The 18,438-nt window shown below is 55.5% G+C and overlaps 1 protein-coding gene across 1 annotated transcript; it reads right to left on the reverse strand.

The window, feature by feature from the left end:
- Positions 1 to 802: 802 nt before the first annotated feature.
- LAMC2 (laminin subunit gamma 2) lies at positions 803 to 17,225 on the reverse strand. Its single transcript, XM_064719254.1, has 23 exons — positions 17,120 to 17,225; positions 13,129 to 13,317; positions 12,814 to 12,943; positions 11,857 to 11,955; positions 11,264 to 11,400; positions 10,689 to 10,811; positions 10,388 to 10,577; positions 9,923 to 10,035; positions 9,440 to 9,658; positions 8,476 to 8,655; positions 7,785 to 8,018; positions 7,437 to 7,573; positions 7,001 to 7,151; positions 6,674 to 6,879; positions 6,329 to 6,408; positions 5,764 to 5,898; positions 4,859 to 5,003; positions 4,499 to 4,648; positions 3,946 to 4,060; positions 3,659 to 3,858; positions 2,955 to 3,113; positions 2,768 to 2,867; positions 803 to 2,559 (listed from the first exon to the last, which is right to left on the reverse strand). The coding sequence occupies exons 1-23, from the start codon at positions 17,193 to 17,195 to the stop codon at positions 2,309 to 2,311; spliced, it is 3,519 nt and encodes a 1,172-aa protein (XP_064575324.1). The 5' UTR covers positions 17,196 to 17,225; the 3' UTR covers positions 803 to 2,308.
- Between the last annotated feature and the right edge of the window lie 1,213 nt (positions 17,226 to 18,438).

The raw sequence follows: 18,438 nt of genomic DNA on the forward strand, positions 1-18,438 counted from the left end.
GAAAGAGTAATGTCCAAAAATCATCTCTGATCCTCTCTCCAGTACACAGAAGGAGACCTGGGAATGCCATGGCCTCCTGATCCACGTGGTTGGGATGGTGAAGCTTAGCTGTGGTGAGGATGAGGAGTTTGTTCTGTCCTTCTGCTCTTACCTTCACATACCTGCTCAGTAAAACTCACAGGATGGGGGGAGGGATGGGGGTTTGTAATGGGGCCTTCAGCTCTGGGACTGGTTTGGAAAAATGTCTTTGGGTGGGCATGGGAAGAAAATAATCATCTGTGATGATCCATGTGACTGCTGGGGAGGTGAGGATGGGGGTGTCCAGGGTGCAGGAGAGGTGTGGGAAGAAGCTCGTGGGTTTTGGTCTTTGAACCGCCACTTTTTAACAGTCAATTTGCTGAAAGTGAAATGAACTACAAACGTCTTTTGGGAAAAGAAAATTAATAAAGGGGGGAGGGAAGGGGTTGAAATTGCCATGCCACCAATTTCACCTTTGTCAAAAGTTCTGGAGCCTTTTTTTTCTTTTTTTCTGTTGCTATATGAAAAAACAGTCATTGACAAAAAATACTTTATCAGCAAAATGTTTAAATTATGTAATAAACAAAACAAAACAGAGATATTACTGGCGTGATTTTAAAACAGCCCCAAGACTGAGTCAGAACAAGAGAGCAAATGCCTGCACTGCTGGGATAACCCATGGCCAAATCCCCCCAAATCAGGAAGCCTGAAAAAAGAAAGTGATAAGCAAGATCCAGCCAAGAGTATTGATCATTTATTGACCTCTTACCTGTCGCAGCTGAGACAGCCATGGTACACAGTGTATCACCATACAATTTCAGAAAGCTTCAACCCATACAGAACACCAGGCTGCGAGCATCCACCCTTCTTGTTCTCCAGCCCAGCCTTTTATCCCCTCCTGTTGGTGCCCTGCCCCTGTGTGCCCTCTGTTCCCTTTGGTGGCTGCTCAGTGCCCCTGGGCACTCCATGGCTCATTGCTGTCAGTGCTGCTCACAGCTGCACCCACTGGGGATGAGGCTGGGCCAGCCCACTCACAATCACCACACACGGTGTGCCTACACCTGCCTTTCAAAAAAGCCAGTTCATGGAAAAACAGGTTCCCTAATAGCTGTTCCTGTGCTGTACAACAGGAGAAGGGACACATGCCAGGGCCTAAAATACATCTCACTTAAATAAAAGTGTAAAGCAGACATAATATTCAGTATATCATGAAGCAAAAGCATGGATGGTGCTTTATCAGATACCACTTTATCAGAGAGATAAGGAGGGGTGAGTGAGTCCCCAGTGTCCTTCTCCATCTGGGACCTCCTCTGTCACCAGCACACAGGGCAGGGGTCCAGCAGAGCTTCAGCTTCCAGCATCTGGTGGCACTTATTTCCCCTGAAACTTTTTTCCCTGCATGGCATCTGAAGGAAGGTGGGAGCAGTGTGCAGTGCCCCAGAATGCAGCTGGACCCACGTGAGAGCTGCAGTGAAGGGAGCACTGTGGTCTTTGCCTCATCCAAGCTCTGTTAAGGTGAACAGTGGGAAACCCCTGTGGAGAGCTACCTTAGTGGTGATGGTGGCCTCTGATAAACATACAGCACCCATGAGAGAGTGGGGAAGGACAGGCAGCACCAAATCAGAGGTGGAGACACATTCAAGACATCTTCAGTATTTTTAAACTAATGAATCAGGTTACAGGCACTGCAGCAGAATGGGATGGGGCTCTCAGGCACAAGAGGCAGAGCATGCCAGCACCACCCCCAGCAAGGGGAGGACTGCCAGCCTGGGAGGAGACACTGCATGAAGCCTCAACTCAGAACTCATCTCCCCCAGCAGCCTCTCATGCTGCTTGCTCCCTGTCACTGCCAAAGGTGAGGAAAACCCCATGGAGAACAGGAGCAGGAGCTGGTGGTGGCAGTGTCAAAAGTCAAAAGTATGGACAGAGACCCCAGTCCTTCTGTGTGTGCCATAGGGCAGCCACAGGTGATGGGAACCTGTCAGTTATGAGCTTCAGGGTCCAAACTGTGCAAACTCATCAGGCTGACACCTAACCCTGCACTCAGAGATATATTGTAGGGATGGGCTGTTCTTCAGACAGTAGCACCTTCACAAACCAGGAGTCTCCTTCCTCCCATGAGCAAGGGACGGAGCACTTTGAAAACTTAGGGATTTTCCAGGGCCAGAGGAACATTGTGAACTTCACGTGCCACACTGATCTTAAGGGTAAAACACAGCCAGTTCTGCCAGGTTGGGGGAGGCCCTCCTGCCTTCAGCCTGGCAGGTGCTGCAGCCTTTCCAGAGCTGGCTCAGGGCAATTCAATGGCTTTTGTGTTGTAACAGCCTGGAGGAAGACTCTTCTGGATATCCTCCAGGTTCTTAATATCAGCCAGGATGCCATCGATGCTGCTCTCCAGTGTCTGCACCCGGGCCTTCTGCAGGGCAGCCGTCTGTTCCAGCTCGGACATCTCCTTCTTCAGCTGCTTGCTTCTGCTCTGGGCTTTGCTGAAGTTCTCCTCAAGCTGCCTCAGGCCATCCTCATCCACAGCACCAGGCTGGTCTTTGGCACAGAAGGAAAACAAAGAATGGGAAAGCACGCGTGGAGGCTGAGGACTAGATCTTCCCAGGTACTTCATCCCCACCCTGCTGCCCAGCCTGTTCAAAGGCATCACATAATCTAGCTTCCCACTAAACTCCCAAAAGCCCTACCTAGACCCCAGCAGGGACCTGTCTCCATCCACACCCTACAGAGGTGTCACAAAACCTACTCATGAGCCGCAGCAGCTCCTCCAGGGCACTCAGCACCTGCTGCACAGCTGCCCCTGCCTGGCCAGCCTTGTCGTGGACCCTCTGAGCCTCCTGAGCTGTCTGCAGGAGGAAAGGCAGGAGCTGTAAGGTGCAATCAAGCCCACAATCAACAGGGGAGGAGACAAGGCAAGGGAGATGGGGACCCACCTTCTCTATGGCAGCAGCATCTGCCTCAGCCTCAGAGAGCTTCCTCTCAAATGCTTCATCCACTTCCTTGGCCTCCAGCTGCAGGGTGGCCACTGCCTTCTCCAGGGCCAGGACACCATCAGCTGTCTTGTTGGCTTCCTCCCTCAGCCGGGCAATCTCCTGGGGTTGTGTTGAGGAAAAGGCACTTTTAGAGGGCAGAACACAACCAAAACCATTCCGGGTGCACATTAATAGGGAACTGGTAGAAACTGGTCCTTCTACAAGGGATCCAAAAGATCACAAGCTGTCCTCATGCTCTCCCACCAACATCTCCAGAGAGATGTTTCTATGCTCATGGCTCAATCCCTCCCTCACACATCAGCAAATCCCTGGGGAATTACAGCACACATCTGGGAGGTGAACCCACAAACACCATTTTGGGACATCACAAGCCTGCCAGTGACTCTGGCTGCAGGAGTAAAAAAGTCCCCTTGGTCACTGAAAGGTGGGTACAGTGAGATGCCACAGAGATCCTCATGGAAGAAATGTGCCTCAGAGACCACCTACAGCCAAACTAGTATCTGCAGGACCCACTGCAGAGAAACTTTAGCTCAAAAATCAACCCATCAGGTCCACCAAGAGGTTGCCAACCATCTCCTCTTCTTCCATGTTTTTCCCCTTCCAAATCCTTTTCTGCCAGTAATAGCACCAGGGTCTGTCCTCACCTCTTGGATCCCCGTGGTGATTTCCTTCACCTCCTCTGCCACGCTGCTGCCTGCCTTGGACTCAGAAGCAGCTCTGCCCACGATCCCCTTGGCTTGGTCTGTCTTCTCCCTGGCAGTGGTGACCATGCTGCTGATAATGGGCAGCCTCCTCATGGCATCTTTGGCTTGCCTCCTCTTGTCATCTGCTTGCAGGTTGAACTCTGGAAGAAACACATGTGGAAATGAAGCCATAGTACCTTTGTGAGATCCCACATGGAAAGGAAAATGAAGGGTTTCTGGGATTCTACCCTTGAGGCTCTTGAGGATCTGCTCCACCTCGTAGAAGGTGGCATTGCCAGTGCTCACGGCTTGCAGGGCTGTGCTCCTGGCAAGGGTGGCTCGGGACAGCAGCTGTGTCAGCTTCTGCAATGCACCAAGGGACACAAAGGGCAGGTGAAGGATGTGGTATGGGAGCATCACACAGTCCCAGAGCAGTCTGGAAGGAGCTGGCAAATGCTTGCTCTTGCCCCTTAATTAAGGCCACTACAAGCTGATCTACCATCAGAAGCTTGTGCCTGTGCTGCTCAACCAGCTCCAGCTCTACCCTGAGTCATTTTAGCTCTAATCTTTGCAGGAGCAGGTCTTCATCCTGCCTTTCATGGAGGAGAATGCAGGTGAGACCCTGCACCCGCAGCTCCCTGCCCACACTGAGCTCTGCAGCCCCAAGGAAGGGCCCAATCCTGCACCAGGCAGGCAGAGCTGCCTTTGACAGCCAGGCAAGGACATGGTGGGGCCACAGGCACCCCCAAGGCTGCAGCTCCTGCTGGGGATGGGATGAGCCCTCACTGGGCAGCCTCTTACCGCTCTGTGGCCCTCCTGCCCCTGCAGCAGCTCCTTGGCCTCCTGCTCCCACTGCCCCACGCGGCCCCGCAGGCCCCGGTACTGCGACAGGGACGTGTCCACCAGGGCCAGCAGGGCACCCGAGTCCTGCTTCAGCCTCGAGGCTTCCTCCTGAAACACAGACACAGTGAGGCCCCAGCATCTCCCCAGGGCCCACCAGGAACCAGAGGCAAAGGGGGGAAAGGGTGGGAAGAGGCCTATCTAGGGCTCTCCAACAGGGATGGAGCCCTGGGAAGGGCTGAGCTGGTGGCAGGATAAGCAGGGAGGGCATCAGGAAGAGCCAAAGGGGATCTCCAGGCCTGACAGGCACAAAGCCCTCACCTGAAAGGAGGTGATGTCCATCTCTGCCAGGCGGGACAGGGAGCTGAGGAGCACCAGGCTGCCCTGATAAGCCGTGTCTGCCTTGGAGGCCATTCCATCAGCATCAGCCTTCAGGCCTCCAACCAGTGACTTGAGCTCCTCATACCTGTACAGATGTGAGGTTGGAGAGCCTGGTGCCAGCCAAGCTGCCAGCCTCCCACCCCAGCACTAATACTACCATCTGCATTGACTTGTTCACATTCCCTAAAGCTCCACACAGATTTATCACATGTAAAAAGTCCATTACAAACATTCCCTGCATCCCAGCCCCTCCAATGAGCAGGGCATCTGCTGGCTCCTTACTCCTGCTCCAAAATCAGAGGTTGTTTCATACAGCTGAACCCTCACAGGCTCCATGGTGGCTCTGCTGATCCCTGCCCTACCACTGTATGTTTTCTCCTGCACATCCCTGTTTAACCTCTTAACTTCCTTCAAGGCTGCTGCTCACATCCCACCCATGGTGTGCCAAGTCCCAGCACCATCGCAGTGGCCTCTGGAAAGGCCGAGTCTGACCAAAGGAGACACCGTGGGCTTAAATTCTCCCTTGGGCTAAACCCAGCCCAGATTTTCAACCAGATGTGGAAATAACCCCTGGAAGCCTGTTCACACATGTGGTGATGCTTTGCCCAGCTGCAGGCAGGACCTCAGGAGCATTGAGGGCTGTGAGGTGGGAAGCAAACCCTCCACAGAGCTGCTGACCCTCCATCTGCACCCCTCAGACATGCCAGTGAATTCCCTGCCTCCAGCTGCCCATTCTGCAGCTCAGATGGGGACGCAGGGAAGGAAGGGGGCCTGGATTCCTGGCCATGCCCTCCTCCCTCCCAGGTGCACACAGAGACACAGAGGCCAAGGCAGGCGGTGCTCACCTCCTGGGCAGCCCTGGCAGGGAGCCCTCGGTGCCCTCTCCGCCGGCGGCCGCGCGCAGCAGCTCCAGCGCCTGCCGTGCATCCTCCCGTGCAGCCCTGGCAGCCTGGTCAATGGCATTGGCTGCCTGAGTGTGCCTGCAGAGCACACAGGGAGCTTGTCACAAAGGGTTCCCACCCAGGTTTCCTCCACCAGCTTCCTGTACTGCTGCCTTTACTGATTCATGCCCCTGAGAAAAAGCACGTCTGTGAAGGTGACCTGTACTTCACTTGTTCCTCCTGCATCTCCCAAGGAGAGAGGAGCACTGAGGAGGGCACAAGCTCTCTGTTCCAACTGGATATACAAGGGGAAACTCTGATCCCAAAGATACTTTTAAATCCAGTTACATCCTCAAAGGCAGCTGAGGATAAGTCTATAGGGCAGCAAAGACGGCCCAGCAGCTCTATCTTCCCCTGCTCCAGAGCTGGTAGATGTCAAATAGAACCCCCCAAAAAAGGACCTTGTGGGCACCTAGCAGGATCTCAGTCCTCCTCCCCTCTCTCTTGGCTAACAGTGGGAGCAACTCACCTGTTGGCCAGTCTCAGAGCCTCCTGGGCCAGCAGCAAGAACTGACTGGAACCCCCGGGAAAGCTTGAAGCAGGAATGGTCTGTGGAGGAAGGAAGAGAGGTGTGAGTGCTCTTCCCTGCTCTCCATCCAATTTGGCAGTGAAAGAGGCAACTATAGCATGTTAAACCTCCACTGCCCCCAAAGACTCCTGCCAGCTCCTCTTAAAGTCCTGACCCCAAAGAAAGGACCACCAGAACACCCACATTCACAAAACAACATCTGTAATTCTTTAAATCCTTGCTTTCTCTGTAGATTTTTTCCCTCCCTGAGCTGAACCAGGAGCGTGTCACACGGGATGCTCTTACCACCCGAAGGAGAGCGGCGCCGCTGCGATCCAGGTCCAGCCTGGCTCTCTCCAGCAGCTGCCGTGTCTCCTGCACCTGCCTCTCATACTGCCTGCCCAGAGACCTCAGGCTCTCCACTGTTGCCTTGACCTCATCCAAGCGGCTCTGGGAGCTGGACCCCTGTCCCTTCATTCTGACCACACGGCCTTCCAGAGACCTGTCGGAGGCTGGAGGCAAGGAAAGAGAAAGGCTGAAGAGAAACTCGTTGCTGTGCAAAAAGGTCCAGGCAGCAAACCCTCCCTGATACAGCCCAGATGGCCCCATCCCAGGGCGGTGGGCAGGTGGTACCTTGAAGGCTCAGGGTTTCCCTAAGGATGGTCCTCAGCATCTCCTCAGCCACCAGCATCCTCCCCTCCAGCTCCTGGTTGGTCCCACCTCCAGCTCGCACCTCTGACAGGAGCAGCTCCAGCTGTGCCAGCTGCTGCAGGTACAGCTCCACCTGCAACCACAGACAGGCATCAGCCAGCAGCACACTAACCCCATGGGGAAAGGCCAGGGGGAATCCAGGGCCACAGTCAGGCCTGAGGACAGAGACCAAAATGAAGGCTCATTTCAGGATGGGACACAAAGGATCAGTTAAATCAGGTACAAAACCAAAGCTTGAATTCACATTTCACCGGCACCAGGAACAGATGCTCGAGGAGAACAGGATGAGACCCTGAGAGTGCGCAAATCACTGCACTCCTTGCTGCTCAGTGGCCCTGGGGCTGGCACAGATGCTCACCTGCTCTTTCACCTGGCCATAGCAAGCTGGGCACTCACTCTCTTCACAGCGGGGACCCTCAAAGCCAGGTTTGCAGATGCAGCTCCCGTCACTCCTGCACTTCAGGGGCTCGGCACCAACTGAGTCACAGTCACAGGCTGCAGGTCAGAGTGACACAGGTTCAGGGGGGCCTGGCCTCACCTCAACCAACTGCACATCTTTCCCTGCTTTCCCCCCACCACTCAGCCCTGTGCTTTGGTTCCTGCTCACCATTCCCACTTCCTAGCATCCTCCTTCTCATCAAACCACTCCAAAGTCACTCATGGCTTTTCTTCCTCATCCCCAGCTCAGACAGCACCTGGGTCTCACCTCTGCACTTGTGAGCAGGGTCAGGGGCCAGGGGGTTCCCAAAGAAGCCATCCTTGCAGCGGTCACAGTAGAAGCCAGCGGTGTTGTGGAGGCACTTGAGGCACTCTCCGCTGCGGCGGTCGCAGTTGCCCACGGCGTTGGGCTCCACGTTGCCATTGCAGCGGCACGGCTGGCAGGGCTGGGAAGCTGCTGGGTCCCCAAAGTAGCCATCAGCACAGTACTCACAATTGGCACCTGGGCAAGGAGACATGGGCAGAAGGTAATGCTTGTGCCTGGGAGGAAGAAGCTGACTCGCTGCTTGTGCCCCACAGAAATGGGGATGTTCAGCCCCATCACGGCTGGCACCACAGCTGCTCTGCTGCCAGCACCATCATGGCCAACACACAATGCCCCACACATGCTCTTGAAAACTGGGTGCCACAAATTACCTTCTACAAGTAATTTCTTTTTTTTTTTTACTTATTTTTTGTTCCACTCCCTCTCCTACCCATCCTTTCTCCATGCATGTTACATTTAAAAGAAAACTTTTCCCAGAGATCTTCCTGTGTTTACCCAACCCTTGGGGCTCAAACACCCCAGTGCCCCAGGAGGGGCAGTGTCACAGACAAGCTGGGCTGAGAGGATGGCGTGGGTCTGCCCACTCCAAGCACACCTGTATGAAAAGGCAGAGCAGAAGCAAGAAGGGAATTACCAGCAGCTCCAGGAGGGCAGTGGTCACAGATGATCTCCTCACCACCCAGCCCCACGGAGCAGCCCTGGCCGGGCCCACAGGGGCAGGGCCTGCAGCTGTGGGGCTGCCGGGGGTCTCGGTAGGAGCCGAAGGGGCAGCTGGCACCATTGCCCACGTGTTCATCTCCTGAGTAACATTCACCTGGAGGAGCAAGGAGAGGGCTCAGAGCAGTTTGCTTACATTCCTGGTGGGACATCCTCCACCACTGCAGCCACAGCAACAACAGCACCCACGGTCCAGCAAACTCCATGAGATCTCTTCAGATCCCCAGCATGCCCACATCATGCACATCATAAAATCATGAAATGGTTAGCGTTGGAAGGGACCTTAAAGGTCATCTAGTCCAACTTCCCTGCAACAGGCAAGGACTTCTTCAACTAAACCAGATTACTCAAGCTCTATCCAGCCTAAGGCACTGCCATGCTTAACTTTGAAATAAAAAGTCACCAATGAAGAAATACTGCTATCTGGGCAGCAGAAGATGGTTTTCCTCTCTCCAACATGCATCCAATTTATTCCAAATGCATCTGATTGCAGTGCTTCTAGGCTCTGGGGAGTTTTGTCTTGGATGGACCCCACATTTCAGACCCAAGTCACAGATTTATGATCACAGACAGAATCTCAGAATCACAGACTCATTAAGGCTGGAAAAGCCCTCCAACACCATTGAGTTCAACCTGTGGCAGATCCCCACCTTGTCAACCAGCCCAGCGCACTGAGTGACAAGTCCAAGTCCTTCCCTGGACATCTCCGGGGATGCTGGCTCCACCACCTCCCTGGGCAGCCCATTACAATACCTAATGACACTTCCGTGAAGAAATTTCTGTGAACCCAGAGGTCTTGGCTCCCCATAGCTCAATTCTCAGGACACAGGCAGCCTCCCTGCATTCCCATCCAGCCCACAAGCACAGCTGGCGTCTCTTACCGGTGTCAGGGTCACAGGTTCCTCCCCCCTGGCAGTTGCAGGGCACGCAGGAGCTGAAGGGTCCCTGGCTGGGGCTGTCTCTGCGGTATCCAGGGGCACAGCTCTGGCAGAACTGCCCGTGGTGCCCCGCCGGGCACTGGCAGCGCTCCACCCACGGCGCCGGGACGCCGGGCACGGGCTGTGCTGACACCAGGGTGACATTGTTGAGGTAGCCGGTGCCTGCAGGGGAGTAGGGACAGTGACCCGTGGGGACAGCGGCTCCACCCGCCCGGCCCCACAGCCAGCACAGGGGGCACATTCCACTGCAGTGCCCCCGGGCAAGTGGAGCAGCCACATCTGTTGCTATCCTGCTCAATCTCTTTGCTATTTAATTCTGCCCCCTTGGAGCACTTACTGTTTTTATCTTTTAATAAATTCTAGCAAAGGTGTATCCATCTCCACCAACTAGGAGAAGCCAGCCTTGTCAGCTCCCTCTGCACTTACTGTACTCCCCAAAGGTGGCTCGGATCCAGAGGGCTGTCAGGTTTCCCAGCAGCCTGCGAAATTCAAAGTGATTCAGCCTCGGGCTCCACTTGCTGCTGGGGTGCTCGTCCAGCCTGCCGTGCGAGAGGGGGGAAGTGGAACTGGTTCAAAAAACTGAGATGCCTCTTCCGAAAAACACAACACCCCTCACCCATCTACCGCCTGGGAGCTCAAGGCTTTGGGCAACGATGTCCATGCACGCAACTGATCCAGAGCTGAGAACCCAACCCGACTTCAAGCCACATTTTCTGCTGCCCCTCTCACAAAGTAACCTCTTTATCCAGGACAGAAGCACCTGAGATGCACCCAGCCCAAACCAGGCAGCCATTTGTCACCACCAAGGGACCACAGCTGAACCCAGAACCTCCTTGAAGCCTCAGCCATTCTTGCTCCTCCTGCCCCAAGCACCCCAGCTTCCCCCTTTACCTGAACGTGTACACGTGGCTGACACCGCAGGGCAGGACCTCTCCCTGGGGCAGGAAGGGGGCAGTGACTCTCAGGCCGTGTCCCTCCAGGACCACATCGTGTGGGGATGGCTGCCGGCCCCCTCGGTCCAGGCGGTAACCAAAGGAGAGCGTCTGACCATAGCTCAGCTGCTGGTTCCCAAGGAATTTTGCTGCAGAGGGAAAATCGTAGGCTTAAAATCTTTCCTTCCTCCTAAAGGCTCAGTTCATGGGACCAGAGCAAGCAAAGAGTTCGCTCTGGCCACCACTGATCCCACACCTACCAGGTGCCATGAAGTATATTGGCTCTGATGTCCTTGCAGCTATGAAGGCATCCTGGTGGCGTGGGGACCACTGGAGCTGGGCTGGGGAGCCGCTCTCATGGACCCCTCGCCAGCCCTCAGCACCTGGAGCACAAACAAGGAGCAGTCAGTGTGGACAGGGAAAGTGTTTCCAGGATTCCAGCAACTTTCTTGAGCTGTGTCTTATCAAAACTCTCCAGCTTCCCACCCTGACCTCTGAGGGGGCAGCACAGTTATCCCTGTGCCCACACATCTGTAAATCAGCCTGGCTGGGCACAGAGGCCTCCTTCCAAGTGGCAGGAAAGACATAATGAAGAAATCCTCTGTTCCCCTCAACCCTTGAACTATACTTCTGCCTGTGACCAAGCCATCCCATCACAGCAAGGTTGCTGCAGCCACAGGCAGGTTGGATGAGCACCCAAGGACCAAGCACAGCCCAAGGCTGACTTCCAGCAGGGCTGGGAAGCACATGGTTCCTCCAGCCCACTGAAGAGCAGGGACGGCAAACACACAAGGGATGGCCCAGGAGCCATGGGGATATCCTGCTCAGGCTTCACCTTGCTGGAAGGTGGAGGTGATGTTGTGGACGCTGTGGGTGTCCGCACTGACACATGTGTCCGAGTGCCCGTAGCAGAAACAGGGGGAGCAGCCTGCAGGGTTCCTGGCATCCAGGTTGTAGAAGTGTCGCTTGCACCTGGGAAAATGCAAGAAGGTGACAATGTTCAAGTGGTTTTCTCCTCTTACTGGCCCACACAACCATCCCTGTGATGCAATACAGCCATCAGCAGGGTTTAAGGTCATCACTGGGCTGGTGAGATGGGCACATGAAATGGCTTTGACCAGAGAGAGGACAGGGCTAGATTGGATACCGGGAAGAAATTGTCCTGTGAGGGTGCTGAGGGACTGGCCCAGGTTGCCCAGAGAAGCTGCAGCTGCCCCATCTCTGGAAGTGCTCAAAGCCAAGCTGAATGGGGCTTGGAGCAACCCTGGGTAGTGGAAGGTGTCCCAGCCCATGGCAGAGGGTGGAATGAGGTGAGCTCTAACATCCTTTCCAACCCCAACCATTCTAAGACTTGGTGGACTTGGGAAGTGACTGCAGAGAGAAGGAGGCAGTGCCAGGCAGTGTCCAGCACGTGCTCCTGCCCCTCACCTCTGGCAGAGCTCCCCAGTGACTCTCTCCTTGCAGACACAGTGGCCGGAGTGACAGCCGCCCACGCTGCCCGCCGGGTCACACTCACACTGCAGGCTCCTGCAAAGGCACAGCACCAACCTCTACCTGGCATTCCAGCTTGGCCTGGGAGCCAGTGCTTCCTGCTGCCACACGAGACAGCAGAGAACCCTCCCAGATACCATTCCCATGCAAGAAGTGGGGAAATAAGCTGCACAGCCACCTCTTTCCAGAATCTGCTGCTCTGTGGGTGCCAGGTTGAGCCAGTGCCCATTGCTACTGCTCCAGGGCATCCCAGAGCATCAGACTCACCGACAAGCTCAAAGTGAAGCTCCACTGAGCTTAATAAACCCTGGCTGAGTTTAATAGAGCTTGGCTGAGCTCCAGCAAGCAGCAGCACCCCGGGGAGGCTTGGGCAGGAGGCCTGGCCAGGACTGCAGGCAGCCCGACACCCTTTGCCTGCCACCAGCCCCAAAGGAGCAATGGCAGGCTGAGGTGAGGAAGAAGAGGACACAGCTGAGGAAGTCAAATAAGAAACATTTCTAAAGGTGTTTAAACAGGGCTTCATGAAAAGGAAGGGGTTGGTTTTTGCATACACATCTCCTTGTGAGTGGCACCAACATGAGGCAGTACCACTACGGGCAGGTTTTGTTTTACAGGGCTGTAGCTTGTTGGGCATTATCTGGGTAATGAAGCCATCACCTCAGAGAGTGGCTAAGTTCAGATTCTGATGGTCTAGCAGGACACCAAGCCCTACAGGTTGGCAGGGAAGTCCAGCCTCTCTCAAGCCCACTCTCTCCTAGCATGGTTGGCTTAAGGTTGTCCATGAAACCAGCCCTGCTCCCCCTGCAGGGCTGTTCTCAGCCAGCACAGGCCCCAGGAGAGCTCTGGAGGCTGGCCCTCCCTCTGCCCCATGGCACCGATGGTGGCAGCACTCACTGCCCGCTCCTCCTGCAGCCTGCCTCGGACAGGGACTCGAAGCCCGGCTGGCACTGGTCACACTTGTCCCCCATCACTCCAGGCTTGCAGCTGCACCGGCCATCGCTGTCACACTGTGGGCCAAGGGAACCTGCAGAGAGACAGGAGGGAGAGGCTGGCACGGGCACCTTCCAACCCACACCACTCTGTGAGTTTGTGATTACTCCAGAGGGCAGGTGGGTCTTGAAACCTGTGCTCTGGTAGGCAGGGGCTCAGAGCCTGCCCTGCCCAGGGGGTGCCCTGAGCGCCAGAGCCCAGGCAGGGCTGTGCACGTACCCCAGGGGTGGCAGAGGCAGGGCAGGCAGCAGAGCCCCCCGTGCTGTCGGTAGAAGCCCTGCTGGCAGCGCTCACAGCGTGCGCCCTCCGTGTGGCCCTGGCAGCCCAGGCAGCGGAAGCCGTTCCCCGTGTCCCGCAGGAGCTGCCAGTCAAAGATGCACTGCCTGGACATCCCGTTGCAGTCACACACTGCGGAGAGGAGAGCAGAGACACGTCTCAGGTGGTGCAGCAGTCCCACCCTGAGGAGCAGGGTGCAGGTGCTGCAAACCTCCCCTTCCTGCCCTGCCACAGCGAGCTGCTGCCCCACATCTCTGTGCTTGTCCCCATGCTGTGTCCATCACCACCCCAGTGCCACCCGTGTCCACATCCCCACACGGGGGAGGAATGCCCCATTTCACTGCTGAGGATGGACAAACCCAAGCCAAGCAGCCAAAATCCATACAACAGCACTTCCAGGGCTGCTCTCCATTCTTCCACGGGTCTTGCAACACAACCAGGACATTGAATAAGCAGAGAGTTTAAAAAAAAAAAACCCAGTCTTGTCCTGAAAAAAGCTGGAGACTTTGGGGTAAAGGAAAAGTTTCCTAAGGTTATTCTTTGTTTCACCTGACCAGGAGTGAGTTGAGTAGGAAAAGCTCAACCAACTTCCACCAGGTCCCCCCACAGCTAGGTCTGCAGTGCAGGGTGATGGGGAGTGGTCTGTGATCCAAAGAGCTTGGTGGAAGTGTGCCAGCCACGAGGGAGATTAACAAAAAAGGTTTGGAAGTATCGGACCCCACCCTCCCTCACTGTGAAGAAAAGCTGCAGCTGCCCACACCGCTGCATGGGGGGGTGGCAGGAGGAACAGGCGTGAGATTCTGCATTCCTCTACAGCCAAGACAGATCATCCCTCTGGACATCAGCCTCAGGCATCTCACCAGATGTGCCTGCCCCAGCACCCCACTGCCTTGTCCAGCTGCTCCCTTGAAGCCACCTTGCACCTCCTTGGCAGTCCTTCCGTGGCCAGAACGGGAGCATTTAATCCTGAGGACCTTTACTCCAGACACACTCCTCAGGATCACTGGGAAGAGCAGGCACAGCCGAGAGAATGGCTGGCAAAGACAGGCAGGAGCAAGAAACATCCCAAGGGAAAAGCCAGGTCCTCAGGGGCACAGAGCCTGCTGAGGAACTGCTCCAAACCACCCTGATGCTGCCATGGGAGCCTCCACCTCCCTCTGAGGAGCTCTGCTCACTGCTTGGGAGAGGAAAGGCCATTCCCAGCTCCCCAACCCCTGCCCAGGTCACCTCTGAGAGCACAGGAGGGGGAGACAGCCCAAAAAGGGCAGAATCCTGCTGCATGGATACAGACAGTGCCTTGTGCCCGTACACACTGAGCCTCCTCCTCCTTCCCAGCTCCGTCCTGGCACAGCTCAGCCCCCGGGCACAACGTCCCTGTGCTCTGCACTGTGATACTGGGGCCAGGCACAGCCTCCTGCTCCTCGCTCACACCTGGGCGCCGCCCTCCCACACACCCATCGGCGCCGCATTCCAAGGGAGGCACTCGGGAGCCTCTGCCAAGGGAGAGCTGACCTCATGCGCCTGCAAACAGCGAGAGAGGCTTCTCCAGCTCCGGCAAGCACAGCTCTTCCCTCCCAGTCTGGCTGCAGGAGCCCGAGACCGAGCTCAGGAGATCTTCTGCCAGCCCAGCCTGCGGGGAGGGGACCTGTGGGCACACAATTCCTGCCTCTAGGGCTTGGGAAAGCAACTCCAGCCTCAGAGAGCACCACCAGTGACCAAAGGGCACGCACAATGCAAAGGACCAAGGGAGAGCAGCACTGTGAGACTTTCTTCAAGTCTTTGTGCTCACCTTCACAGCAGAAAGATCCCACTTGGGCTGATCCCACTCCCCATCCCTCTACACTCCAGCTAGATCTCAAGTTGGAAGGACAAATAAGGATCTTTGAGTTGAACTCCACCCATGCATCACCCTACGCAATCCAGAGGATTTACTGGCTTGCTAAATTACAGGCATGAGCACCATTCCCCCAGGGAAGGAAAACCTTTCTTGGAGTGTTTCTCTGCTGCTGCAGCATGTCAGGAACCAGCTCTCCAGCCCTGGAACAAATTCCTGTCTTGCTGATTCAAAGCCATTTATGGCACTGTGGCAGGTTTAGTGCCACCACTGCACTGAAGTGCCTGCTCCTGGTGTTCTCCCAGAAACCCAGCAGCTCAGGCAGGCTAATCCTTACCAAGACCAAGGCACTGGAATTGATAACAAGATGGAGCAGGAAGGAGCTGCTGGAGGATGAGGACCAGCTGAGGAGAGGATCACTTCTCTATCCAGGTGCCCCTGCTCTGCTCTGAGATCATCCATGGAAAAGAACAGGTTCCCTCGGAGGAAAAGTTTTGCAGCTGGATTTCTTCAGTGCTATGTCAGGATGCAGGAGATCCATGGCACACCTCTAGCAGGATGTCATTCCCCCAGCTCCCACCCAAGAAGAAAGCGTGAAAAGTGCTTGATGGCTGTGCTCAGATGAATTCTGACATCAGAAAGCCTTGGAGAAGAAGACAGGCAGCTTCAGGCTTCCTAAACTGTCTCCTTAAATTCACAAAACCAGTCAATGAGGATGGCCCTGGGTCTGTGAGGATCTGACAGCCCTGTACAGATGAGCCAGCCTGCAAAGATCCCTCCCTCCATCAGAAGGACAGAGCTCTGCGTGCAGTGAAGGCTCCATGTCAATAGAGCCATTCCCTGCTCTGTGCTCCTGGGACAGTGACCCCGAGGCTGTCCCATCTGCTGCTCCAGGGCTGGCTGTCCCCAGTGCCCACCTTCACACCTTCTCCCTGCAGGAACACCTGCCTGGGGCTCCATCAGGGCACTCAGTTGCACCACTGAACCCACTCGAATTTTTATGCTGCACCATAAAACCACAGCTGTCACCAGCCACTGGCTTTACATACACACAGAAACGGGTTCAAGAGTCCCTGGGAAAGCAGCACTTTCCCACACACTGCCAGGAAGGAGCAGAGGAAGAATTGATATCAGTATTTTAAAACGTAGATGCAATTAGGGTGATGTAATAATTAACCCAAGTAGCGTGTACAGCAAAACAGATTTTTTTTCTTTTGAAAAAAACCCAAACCAAAACACTTATTCAGCACTTACTTCCCATTGCACCAAACTTAAAAATGATAAAATTTAACTTCAAGCCCAGAAAGCTTATTTCAGAACATCAGTACTGGGGTGAAAAAGAAATTAAATCATTCAGTATTTACAAAATCACGCAGTATTTACAAAATATATGCAAAACCCTGATTTTGGCCAAACATACCCATCTCCAGACTACAGGCCAATGAAACTGAAATTCGGATAGCTGAATTACCACTGGGCTGAACACGTTTAAATCTCCCTCCGTGACACTCTGCACTCCATGAGCTTTGCATGTGCCACAGGATCTGCTGGATTTTTAAAGCTGTGGACTGCAGGAGACTCCTGTCTCTCTTAGGATGCAGCAGGACTGTGGGACTTTGTGAGTTCCACGGACTCGCACAACATCCAAACACCGCCTCGTTATTACAGCAAACTGGATTCTGGATGCTCTACCCCAGGCTCGGGGAAGGATTTGCTTCCAGCAGTGATGGGCAGATCAGCCACCGCCTGGGGGATGCTTGCGCTCACACTCGCATCCCACCCTGGGAGCAAAGCTCTACACCGACAGCAGGAGGGTAACTGCATACAAATGAGTTATTGAAAGGCGATGCCAGTGACAAAACTGACAGAAACTGACACAATTATTTATGGCGGAGGAAAACTAACCTCGAAGGAAAGCTAAGAAGCACCTTCAGATCCAGTACCAATGCCCAAGGCAGGAGGGGAAGCGTGCCCTAGCAGGATGCCCCAGCCAGATTCCAGCTCCCGGCCGTCTCCAGCACGGGGAGCTCCGAGCCGATCAGCGGCGGGAGCAGGGCAGGAAGGGCCGCCCCAGAGCCCCATCCCCATCCCCGGCCTCACCTTGTCCCCGGTGTGCGCCGCGGGCCGCGGGCAGCAGGGCCAGGCAGGCCAGGGGCAGCAGCCAGCGCTGGGCCATGGCCGGTGCCCACAGCAGCAGCAGCAGGGCCCGTCCCGGCGGGCTCCGCACCCGCTGCCAGCTCCGTGCCTTTTTTTGGGGCGTTTTTTATCGCTGCCCCACCTGAGTCACTCCCAACAGGAAGAGCGGCCGTGAGTCACGGCAGAGCCCAGCCCAGGCAGCGCAGGGAGCCCGGCCCCAGCGGGACAGGGGCACTGGCGGGCACAGCACCCCCGGAGAGCCCCTCACCCTGCTGGGGGGATCACACACCCTGCAGCTCCTGCCCACCCTCCTGGGGGGATCACAGGACACCCCTGCAGCTCTGCCCCCTGCTGGGGATCCACACCTGCAGCTCCTGCCGCCTCTGGGGGATCACACAGCACCCCTGCGATCCCTGCCCACCCTGCTGCCCGTCCCGCCCCACCGCAGGGCTGGCTGGGGACAGCCGGGCTGTCCGGGCACGCCAGAGGCTTGCAGGGAACAAAGTGGAGCAGGATGAGCTCACAGGAACCTGGGGAGGGTGGATGATGGAGGCTGCCTGCTCCAAACCAGGTCCAGCCAGCCAGCCTGCTCGTTTACAGGTGACTAGCAGGACTGGGGATGCAAAGAGACCCGAGAACAGCTTGAATAAATGCCCAGAAAGCAAATCCTGATTGGGATTTACCAGATAATTATCAAGTTCAGGAAATCCCCAGACCCAGAAATGAGGTGGAGGTGGAATTCATCACACACATTTGTTTGCTTTTGCTCCCAAGATGGAAAATGAGCTTAGATGGGTCCTTGGCCTCACCCACTACATTATTTTTATGCCAGAAGAAGGATGAGGAGAGGAGACAGAGAGGGAAGAAATGCTTGTCTGAGGCTGCTGACAGGGCCAGGATGATGCCAGGCTCCACAGTCCCAGGTCCATTAGCACTTTGCTCTCAAGGACAGCTGACAAGCCACACAGGGCATGAAGGCCAGTTCCAGCTCACTCCTTGCCTTTGCCTTGCAGGAGGACAAGACCACTTCTACAGGGAATAGAGAAATCTGGAGGCGGGGGTTCTCCACATCCGGCACACATCAGGACAAGCAGGACTCCAGCACCTCCTCCTGCCCAGTGAAAGCAGCACATCAGAGGGGCACAGTGAGGGATGGGCCCTCGTGCTGCATCACAGCAGCTCCCCTGCCCAATGCCATGAGACTCCTTGTGTCACAAGTGACTGTGAGCAGTCCTTTAAACAGAATGAAAACACCCAACAAGTGCATCCCCAGAGACACATGT

This window comes from Zonotrichia leucophrys, chromosome 8, assembly GCF_028769735.1.
Source record: "Zonotrichia leucophrys gambelii isolate GWCS_2022_RI chromosome 8, RI_Zleu_2.0, whole genome shotgun sequence".
NCBI lineage: Eukaryota > Metazoa > Chordata > Aves > Passeriformes > Passerellidae > Zonotrichia > Zonotrichia leucophrys.